Source organism: Pseudomyrmex gracilis, unplaced genomic scaffold, assembly GCF_002006095.1.
Source record: "Pseudomyrmex gracilis isolate BER0280 unplaced genomic scaffold, ASM200609v1 scaffold_48, whole genome shotgun sequence".
Lineage (NCBI taxonomy): Eukaryota > Metazoa > Arthropoda > Insecta > Hymenoptera > Formicidae > Pseudomyrmex > Pseudomyrmex gracilis.
In genome coordinates this window covers 851,628-862,944 of record NW_018020632.1, presented here as the reverse complement: position 1 = coordinate 862,944, position 11,317 = coordinate 851,628, and the positions used below count along the sequence as shown (strand labels likewise).

Below are 11,317 nucleotides of genomic sequence, written 5' to 3'. Positions count from 1 at the left end.
GTTCCAATCGAGTGAAAATGAAATGAATGTATTTTCGGTTTTAAATAAATTTTCCCGCAAATCAAACTGGTCGCCTTTTTCTTTGACAGATTTTTAAACATACTTGTATGTTTAAAAAAAAAAAACCCCGAGATACAAAACGTAAGATAGATCGTGTATTTCAAATTCGATACGTAGTGTGTGATGCGTAAAAAAAATAAAAAAATAAAAAATACTGCATCAATAACGCGCTTTCTCTGTGTTTCACGCGCGCGCTATCTCCATTTTCAACTCTCAACCGGACTGTATCATCACAGTCTTCTGTTCAGACGCTTCCTGTAACTTCGTGAACTCCGATTCGTCAAAGAACTATCACAAACCTGTCGCGATTCCCAGAAGTAAATCTCAAAACGTAAAAATTTCCCATCGAACTTTCGCCATTCCGCTTCGCGCGCATTCGCGCGACGGAGGATTACACACAGATCGAACATTTTGGATACCCGGCGACAATTTTCGCTTGCGCGCGTTGGTTGATCATTTTTCTATAGAATTCTTTATGTTTTTGAAAGAGAATATTCTCTCTTTATGCTTCTCTCCGGCAGCAAACTTTTTCAGAGGCGCATTCGAGGAAACATATCGTTTCTCTCACAGAGAACGAAAATGATGTTTTGAAAACGAAAATAACATCGTTTTTTATTCCACACACAGTGAGAGAAAAAAAAATTGTAAATAATTTTTTTAAAAACGATAAAAATAACGCACATTTGCGTTCCGTCTTAAATTCGCTTTTAAATTATATCCTTTGCTTCTCGACGCGTTCCAGGAAACTAACGTGCTTCACCGTTTCCTCGGTGAAGCTGCGCGCAAAAGACGCATTTCAACAACTCACACAAGTTGTTGAACACTTTCCATTAACTCCAATTCAAACTATTAAATCTTCCCCACCTCCTTCGTATATTATACTTTTAATGAGACAGCGTTTCTCCGAGTTCATCGTTATACGGGATGTCTGAAAAATTTCAACACAACCGAAGTATGAGGATAAAATTCAGATCAACGTGAAAAGTCATTTATCATTTTGCAAACTTCGCGCAATATTTATTTGAATTGATTACTTAATCAATTAATTAATTAATTAATCAATGTGAGAACCAATGAGCGCGTATGGGGAGCGATAATGCGAATTCTGTGAACGTGTACGTGATTTTCAGTTGTGTGAAAAAAAAAATAACTTATATGCAATCTCTCAGCAACGAGAGGCGCGGCACAAACAAGCGTGTGTGACGGCAGCTTTTTGCGTCAATCAGATTGCTGATTTTCGCGACGCTGCAACTGAAAATCACACACGCCTACGGAAGTTCGGATCGTCGCTTCCCACGCGCTCGTTGGCTCACACTAATTAATAAACTTAATAAATATTGCGAATTTTACAAAATGGCGACGTCTGTTCGGATTGACCCGATTTATCTTCGCGCTGTGTGTCAAAATTGTTCAGACACACCGTACGTACGATATGTGCAAACTACGAGGAAACTTGGTCAGAAACGGCAAAATTGAACGCCGCGCGAAACTCGAGCGAGAGCTCGAAACACTAAGCTCGCGTGTGCGAGCAACAAGAGGGGGATACCTTCGTCGCCAGAAGTTGAGGAGTTGTCCTCGGGTTCGGGCGACGATCCTGGAGATCGTCGGCTGAATCGTGAGTCCGGTCTACCGTATTCGCCGCCACCGGTGCTTCCTCCAGCGCGGTTGTCCTCGTGTTGCTGCGTTCCCCTGTCGGGGAACAACACCGACTGGGATTCTCTGGGCTCGGCGCACGTGCCGCGTCGTCCGTCCCGTGCTTCAAGTCCGGGCAGTCGCTTGCTGAAGTCGGTGGGCATTGCCGGTCGCTTTCTGGGAGTACGTTTACACTTAACGCCACCAGAGAATTGCTTTTCGAATTTTATATGTGTGTAATTGTTTGCGTTGAAAACAAAAACAAAAAAAAAAAGATCATTGGAAAAGGATCGAAACGCGTCGCGAAAACTGAACAAAGCTCGACGAGCTGCTACGCGAAATCGTTGTCGCTCGATCGATCATTGAGGCAATTTTCGTGCAAAAAGATCGGCAGAAAAAGTGCAATATATTTTTATTCATTTATTTTAGAAACTAATAAAATTATATATTCTCTTTAGTATTTTTGTTACGCAATCAGTACAGAAAATAAATTAATGTGATTACCGGCAACACACAACAGAAATATCTCTCGCGAGCTCGCGCGTTTTTGTCATTAAATAGTTAAAATATTTAACGACAACGTATCGAATTGCGTATCTCGATGCGCGTTTTTGTAAATCAAAGTTTATTCAACCCGACACGTTAACATTACACGTTGTTGATTTTGACGACAAACGCGCATTTAGGTTTAATCTCGAATAGAAAATTTGATAAAATTTGAATACGGCGAATATCCGAACGACAACGTTGGATAACGTCACGCCGAATGACACGTGTGTGTTCGATCAATTTCCTCGAATGAACAGGACGAGATGAGAGAGATCGATAAATCCATTATGAGCACCGACCACAACGAAAACGTGGCTCTACTGTTTCGTATGAAAATGACGAACGTACAATTTTCCGGTTGTCCGTGTTTTCGTTAACTAGTCCAAAAACGATGACGCAGATTGATAGACACATAACTGTCAAAAATGCGCTGCACGTAATAACACAAAAGTGCCGTTGTATATATATCTCTGTCAGAAAAATTAAATTAAAACAAAAATTTGCTAATCGCAATTTGTATGTAAATCCACGATGTCGCTCGCTGTATAGAACTCGGATCACAACCCTTGATTCGCGCGAAAAAAAACCCATGGCTTAAACGTCATCAGTTTTCACGTTACGTAATTTTTTACACGGACGATATTTTTAATTAGTCCGTCGCATTGTATCGGGAATGACCTAATTCAAGAATCAAAACGCGCGTCCGAGTATTCTCTGTATCGTTAAAATTACTGATAAAACGCACGAGACTACCTCGAGTTCCCCGTCGCGCGTTAAAATTATACTATTAGATTTAATTAATTAGCAGCTTTAACAACTAATTTATTTAAATCAGATTAACCAAGTATGCGAAAATCCATAAATTTAATTCCGAATTCAATTCTTTCCGAGAGAAATCCGAAATAAGTAAAGCGCTCGCGATAATCCGCGCGAACAAACAACATTGTGACAAAGAAAACGAATAGCTTCCTCTCGGACGTTCGCTCGGTCCCGGAAGAGTACTCAGGCTAATGAACCAATGTCAGCTTCGCACCGAACGTAAACGTACTCCCTAAAGTCGTTGGGGCGGTCGGTAGTTGCGACCGATCTGTCTGAGGTCGGGACTCTGGTCTCGGCGTTTCCGGTTGGCGACACTCGTCTTCCGGTAGTCCCTGGAGAATGGTAGTGATCTCTGCCTCCCTCACCGGCGTCACGGACATTTGCCAGGTCAGCGTTGGCAGCAGTCTTTGCCTCCTTGGCGGGTGAAGGCGGCGGAGACGTTGGTGGCGATGGTGATGGACTTCCTGCACGAGCAGAACTGTAGCACACTGCTGCTTTCCGCAGGGTCTCCCTGCACAGCTCGGAGAACATGCTGTCTCCCCCATGGCCGGGGCCCCGCCGAACTCTTCGCAATTCTTTCCTTTTCGATTGATGAGAAACAATCACGAGTACTGATCGTAGTTAACCATCGTATATCTCTATATCTTTCGTCGTTTCTCCTCTTCTTTATCCCGTTAGATCAGCACGACGATTGCACACCGCGACAACTGACATTCGATCGCGTTGCAATTTCTTTCTATCTCTCTCTCTTTCGACGAGATGCGTGGAGAGAAGTTAGACGAGCATCTGAGAAGGGGAGGGATCGGTAAGGGTTACGCCGATTCCGTTGCCTTCGCCGAAGCTGGCTCGTGTTTCGTAGTTATCGTATTACGATACGTCAGAAAAGAAGGGGGAAACATATAGATTCTGTGAAGTGGTGAATGGGAATTTTGTTCGAGACCTTCGAATATCCTTGACAAAAATTTAATCTGATATCTCCTCTCCTCTCATTCATTCACTCTCTCATTTACACTTTTATTTTCTAACAAAGACTCCGATTGCTATATCTATTGGTATAACTCGTTATCGCGCGTATAGTGTTTGCGCGACACAGCTCGCCAGAGAGCGCGACAGTCAGTCATTTATCACGACACAACTTGATGACAACTTCATTGTTGCTCGAACATATTTTTTTTTTTTTATTCCACCGAGTCATTTATTTTCAGATTCGAAAATAAATGGAAATCAGTGGGAACCATATCTGGCGAATAAAAGCGAATGAAGCGGCGCAATTCGAAGGCCAGCTCGTAAATTTTTGGCCGTTGCAGCAGGTGAGGTGCGAGCTTGGTGCGTTGTCGAAAATTGCTGAGAGCTTTTCAACCTTGGCGAGCTTGTCAACGCAAAACACCACCGCGCGGCGACAGCCAGGCATTTGACGGCGTCATTCGTTCTTCCGAAGAATGAAACTTGTCAGCAACAGCAACGCGACGCTATCTGCGCGCCGTTTCGGATATACTTATTAATTGTCCAGCGCAGATAACGCAAGCGATAGGCGGTGAATACATAGAGCGTGTGCGCGCGTCGGGAAGCGATAGAGTGCGCGCGGACACGACGCGTTGCTTCGGATCATAATAAAAATGTCTGGCTGCTCGCCAGCAGTTTGCAAAATTTACCGTCTCCCCGTGATAGTCCCGGCAACGTAAAACACCCGGTCTAGACCATGTATAAAGCGGGGATTTCGTGACGCCTCGCAAACGCCACGAGAGAGAGAGAGAGAGAGAGAGAGAGAGAGAGAGAGAGAGAAAGAGAGAGGGTCACACAGCAGGAGGAGGAAAAGAGGGCACACACCACCGCGGCGCTATCGATTTGCATTACGCTAAAATTACGCCGCATGCTGTTAATTCAGTCCGCGGATATTCGAGCTATTTACATCGCGAACTCGAATTTTAAGTCGTGTCGTGCGAGTGTCTGTCTTCCGTATTGAAAAATTATCGCAGCGAGGAAGAGAGGGTTTCGACGCTTCCGCGCATTGCCGTTAAATTGATCAGTCTCGGGAGAAAAACGCGAGAAAAGAAGGGAGAGAGGGGAAGAGCTTATAACAATTCGCGATTGTTTAATATCCAATAATCACTGGTGCGGAATTTCATAATCGGAACCGCCGCCAAATCGAAAATCATTGAATCACGAAATGCGTCAAAACTCCCAATAATGTACTCGATTACACAGTTTTTCCGCGAAATACACAATCAATTGTGTACAAATTAATTTTTTATTAATTGATAAACAGTATACGAACAGCAGAGAGAGTGAGAAAAAAAGAGAGAGTGAAAGAGAGAGAGAAAGAACGAGAAAGAGATGCTACAAGCTTCGTATTTTTTATACACAAACAATATATATATTTTTTATACACAAACAATATCCTACACTTGTGCGATGAATTCCGATCAAAAACAATTTTATATATAAGCTCGTCAAAGTTATAACAACTAACAGATAATTTATAAGATCAATACGAGAGCACATGTGCCAAATATATACGTGCAAATATATTGTTAAACAAATAAATTTTTAATAAATTTATTTGTAAATCAATACACTTGGAAATTCGGAAAATTCGAGTTGATTTCAATTGAAACATTCATCTATACTTAATTTGCATCTCCAATATATAAATTATCTTCGTTAATTTGTTATAAATTATCCATTTTACTCCTTTGTGAAATTTTAAAAATTCATTGCGAAAAAAAAACAACTTGGCCACAAAATCGAATCCGAACTTTTGTGCGGTCGCCTCTTACCAAGCACACGAAGCAAATCTTTCGCAACGTGGCTTTTAAATGACTTGTTCAAATTCACGAAACAACGCGATCTCCCGCGATCTCCGCGCGAAAAGTACAACGAGCTTTAAGCTCGCGAAAGCTTACAACCAGACAGAGTTTTGAGGTCAGATACAAGCAAATGTGCTGAATAAATTTTCGAATTTCCATACGCGTGTATTAATTTACACGTTTAAAGGTATATTTGCATTCGAGACACATTGGGTATTGATCTTTAAAATTATCCGCTAGTTGTAATTCCGATTATCTGCGTCAACGTAGCGCATTATTATAGTCAATAATAATTTTCCATATCAAAACATAATCTTGCGTCAATACACTTTCGTTGCATAAGCCAATCATATCGCGAAAGATTATACTTGATTATCGAATTTGATTATCGTCGAATATATATTAACGACGTGACATCACAATTGCGAATTTACATCTAGGCGGGCGAATTTCAGAATTCGCGCAAACACAATAGTTTGATTATTTCTCTCGTCCGTTCGCGCGTGCGTTAATGAGGATCGTGACAAATGCGGAATCATCCGTTTCTGTCGCGTTGATCCGGGGAGGAGGAGGGAAGGGTGGAGAGGAGCAACCGCGAATAAATATCGAACAATCCGATTTCCTCAATCGACGGAGATGGGAAGCGCGTTAAAATTTGCGGCTTACATAGACGCGCTTTAAAACGAATTTGGAGCACGAGCTCGCGAGAAAACAGAGATTGGCAAAAATTTTTACGCTATAGAAAATAGACAGAGGAAACCGTGGCGGGAGGGGAAGAAGAAAGAAAGTTTATTACTTTCTACACGGTGAAGAACTCGATGATTTATCGCTGCACGCGACGTACAAAAACCCCCCTTCGGTGTACGCGCGCGGCGCATTTAACATGCACATAATTCCGTCAAACGAGCATCGTTGTGCCGTTGCCAACCGCATCGGCTATTAGAGGAAGAAAACAGAATGAACGACCGACGAATACGCTCGGCGGCGTTCACGAGAATTTCGCGTTATCAGTGAAATTAAAAAAAAAAAAAAGAGAGAGGAATCTTTATTATCCGTCTTTCAAACGCAGGCTTTCGTGAAAAAAAAAAAGACGAGAATAATTTCTTCTTTCAATGAAAGAAATTTGCGCATTTCTTAACAATTGTCTCAATAATTTGACTCTTGGCAAATATATGCCTCTCTGATTTATCCAGAGAGAAAGAGAGAGAGACATTCGCTAAAATGTCAAATTATTTGTTTGCGTTTTAAAAGAACTTTGCGCGTTTCCAACAATTGTCTCGGACAATTCGACTTTCAGCGAGTATGTCCTTCTGTGGACTCCATTTCTAAGTTTCCGAGTAACTTGGCTAAAAAAAAAAAAAAAGAAAAACAAAAACTGTCGGTGATTGTTGAAACTCGACACGAGCTCCGTTGTGAAAAAAAAAAAAAAAAAAAAATCTCGCGAGAATTGGTGGAATATTAAAACGTTGTATTTTCTGTGACAACTAATCGACGCGCGGAAAAGCCGACACTCGTCTCGCGTGGGATGCGGCGCATTTCACTCGACGGTCGAAGCCGAACCGATTAAACGCGCGAAAAGCAATCGACGGACTTTGCTGATTGGCAAAGCGAATCATTGAGCTTCTGTCAAACGCGTCCGCGCGCGCGCGCGCGCGCGGATACATAACAATAACGCATTATTTTCCCCAGCATCTGACGCACGTGGCGATTATTCCCCGTTTCACTCTCGCTTTACGCGCTTGACGGTGTAACGTGAAATATGTCTTCTCGTTTTCTTTTACGTCAACGAGAGAAAACTGCTATTATACAAACGCGCCGAGAAGTAGCGACGTGTAAATAATAGCAATAAAAAATATATATGTAGGATAAATAAAATGCGTGTGTGTGTGTGTGTGTAAAATAATCACGCGCAAAAATATATTTCCCCGACTAATGTTTATAAAAAAAAGAAAAGTGAGATCGGAGGGCAAACATCTCCGAGAGAGCGCGAAGCGACACATTCAAGTGGAAATAAACAAGCGTGAAAGCAAAAAGTAACGTCAGCAAGTGCGGTATTCTTACGTGTGTGTGCGTATATATATATATATATATATATATATATATATATATATCGCAAACTTTGACATCGAGAGTAAATCGCCCGAAATTTATCGCTACTCGTTATACAGCCCGAGAAGGAGAATCGCCTCCGTCCGCTTTAATACTCGTGCTTAGGATTCTAAATACACGTGATAGATATAAACGGCGTTGTGCGACGCCGAAATTCATTATGTTAATTGCCGTTTTCCGAAACGAAGATAACACACAAGCCAAATTGAGTGGCAAAACAACGACTACGGTGAAATTAATTTTATAAATTTCGCTTGCGACGAAATATCTCGCGTCACCGAATATAGTAAATTTGCAATTTGAGTTTGTTTTTTTATTGCGTGACAAAATCAAAAAATTATTTAGCAACAAGAAACGAAATTAGTAACCAAAACTTGATTTTTGCTGTGTACCTTTATGCGAAAAAAAAAAAAAAACTGCTTCGTCGCTACTCTTCGACGTTTACTTTCGCGTCGCAAACTTAATTTAAGAGAAAAGCTTCTCTCTCGAAAGCGCATTTTTTAACCAGGGAGCCATCGCGAAAGTCATCGGCAAACTCGATTCTAATGGCACGACAGTATGATTACTGAACTAGTTTTGAAATATCTGGTATATACAGTTTGTTTTCCAGGAAATCGAAACCTGCCAAAAAATGGCATTCGATCGCCAAGTCGCGAGGGTGGAAAGGAAAAAGTTTCCCCCCCCCTCCTCCCCCGAAAGGACGACGCCACGACGCCGGCGTCGTCGAGAGAGAGAGATATATATAACCTTGTATACGGTCTCGATAACATTGCAGTAACTTTGCCGGTAATCAAATACTAGTCTTGAGATAGTTGCAAGTTGTATGATGAGCGAAACCCAAAGAGCTATGTTTAGATGAGATTTGTGGTAATCATTCAATCGCGTATTCGCGTTTGCGTGCCGATCCACAGCTGCAGACCTTGTTAAATAAATGGGTACGTGACAAGGTATCGACACGAGTCGATCGGCGGAGGATGAAGAGAAGGTCAAAGTTCAATTCGCGGATTAATTCTGAAATTAGGCAATCAACCGCCGAGATTGCTCGTCCGATCCTCTAACTAAGATTAAGTCGTTGATGCACCTTCAATCTGGATTGACGATGGATCTTGACGATAATTCCCCCCCCCCCCCCGGGGCGAGAGATTGTCGCCATGACCACGTGATCGTGAGAGAGTTCGCGATATAATTCTCCCTCCGTCTGTCCACGTGCGACGAGGAACCACCAAATTTGTCTTCTTTCATCTCTTGGCGCAAAAATTAAATTGTTTAATGTGTTTCAAACCGATTTTGAAAACGTAACGCTTGCGCGAAGAGCTTTTCTTGAAAATATTTCGCGAGTCGTCTCGCAACTTTTCTTGATCGAGTTGTACTTTCTTTAAACATTTTATATCTCGACTAACGAAACGAGAAGTTTTTTTTGAGAGGGAAGAAAAGAAATGGAGAAACAGAAATTGACCAAAAATCTAGTTACGTAATTCAATCGGAACTGCTAAAACCAATGTTGTGCAAGTTATCTCTGTCGGGTTGAACTTTTGTTGTCTCTTTCGCGGAGAAAATAACTTAACCCAATCCACACCAAGTAGTTTTTCCGAAAACCTTGTCAAGTTATCATCGAATCGACAATCGAATCAACAACCTATCTCCATAAAAAAAAAAAAAAAAAAAAAAAACTGGCACTTCTCTCTCTCTCTCTCTCTTTTTATCTTTCTCTCTTTCTATCTGCAAAGTCACCGTTCACCACAAAAATTCATTTCTCTCCGACGTGTTGCCGAACTACCCAGATTTTGTAACCGGAAAAGCAAGCAACAACGAACGATTTAGCTCTCACGAGGTAAACCAATATTGAAACAACCGCATGAAAACGAGCCAGCCGCGGCAAAACTGCGCCAGAAGCGGTGTAGAACAAGAGAAGAAGCCAAAGGGATACTGTTGCGACGCGACGAAAAGCGGGACGAGCACCTTGTTCTGTGAGTTTCCTCGCGTCCGCCTCGTGGCAAGTCGACGAGTCATCGCGACGTGTTCGGAGTCAGATGGTCCCGGAGTCACCTGCGCGCCGGACGGTCTCCAGGCGAGAACTGAGACTTGAGCCTGTACGAGATCGTGAGAGAGAAAGAGAGAGAGAGAGAGAGAGAGAGAGAAGAGAGAGAGAGAGGCGCGAGGTGCTACCCCGTTCGGAGGGTGGCGAGAGGATTGCGCCGACTCTCGCGTAGAGACCAACATGCGCTGCTCGGTTAGTACGTGTGGGTAGTAGTATGTCGCTGCGAGGATCCGGGAGGGTTGGAGAAGAATCGGCGGAGAGCAGCACACACAGTCAAGGGAGAGAGACTGCGGGGGAGGACAAAAATGGAGGGAGATTGCGAAGGGAGGCTGCGAAGGATAACGGAGGGATGACTCGCGCGCGAGGAAGGCGATACGTTCGGTCGGTGTATATCGTACGAGGAAGGCATCGGAGAGAGAAAACAGAGAGAGAGAGAGAGAGAGGGTGGAGGAAGAGGAACCGAAGAGGGATTCGGAAAAACGACGACGCGAGATAAGACGAGAAGGAAGAGAAATTGTGGGACGCGGAAGAGAGACGGGAGAGAAACGATGGAGGAAATGCCGGCGCGGTAGTAACCGGCCTCTGTCGCCTTCGACGGTTGAGCGGCGCAGCTGGCGGCGCTGCTGTTGCATCGATCAGCCACCGCCATCACCTGCAACCCTTTCTCGAAATGGTCAACCCTTACGAAGAGCCGCGCGTTCAGCACACAACCCTCCCCCGTGTATACAACCGTTTTAATTCCGATTTTCGATCTTCGACCTTTGTATCTTCCCATTTTTTCATCGTCCCACATCGACTTTGCTCGTCGTTTTTACTCGTTCGTCCACAATCGGCCAACGATTCTCGCTTATTATTTCGCCGTTTGAGTTTTCGCCTCGCAAACGAGCGCACGAACCAGCGTTTTGTATCGCGCTGACCAGAGCAGTTATCGCGATTCGATGGAGAACCAGGTGACCTAGATCAGATCGTGTGACAGGTCTGAATTGATCGGACTCCTCGACATTTGATCGTGAGAATTTAATCCTTCGGCAGTTGTGACAGACCGACGCTGAGAGTATTGGTTTAGAGTATCGTTCTGAAGTTGAAAATAACCCTGAGAAGGAAGGTAAGGTGTTACGAAACACATCCACAGTTGCACAAAACTGAGAAATTCTCTCAGCGGTCTCGAGTGTTCGCGAGTATGTATCTGACCAAAGTGGAGACACACGCAGAACAAAAAGAGAAAGAGAGAGAGAGCGGTCGACGATCATCTCACAATCTGCCCTTCTCTCCGAGAGAGAACGTGCGGTTCGCAAAAATCGAT

The 11,317-nt window shown here is 43.3% G+C and overlaps 1 protein-coding gene across 1 annotated transcript; it reads right to left on the bottom strand.

The window, feature by feature from the left end:
* Window positions 1–772: 772 nt before the first annotated feature.
* On the bottom strand, window positions 773–10,025 carry LOC109853470. The gene is made up of 5 exons (XM_020425620.1): window positions 9,936–10,025; window positions 3,290–3,846; window positions 1,607–1,869; window positions 982–988; window positions 773–836 (listed from the first exon to the last, which is right to left on the bottom strand). The coding sequence occupies exons 2-5, from the start codon at window positions 3,589–3,591 to the stop codon at window positions 773–775; spliced, it is 636 nt and encodes a 211-aa protein (XP_020281209.1). The 5' UTR covers window positions 3,592–3,846; window positions 9,936–10,025.
* Between the last annotated feature and the right edge of the window lie 1,292 nt (window positions 10,026–11,317).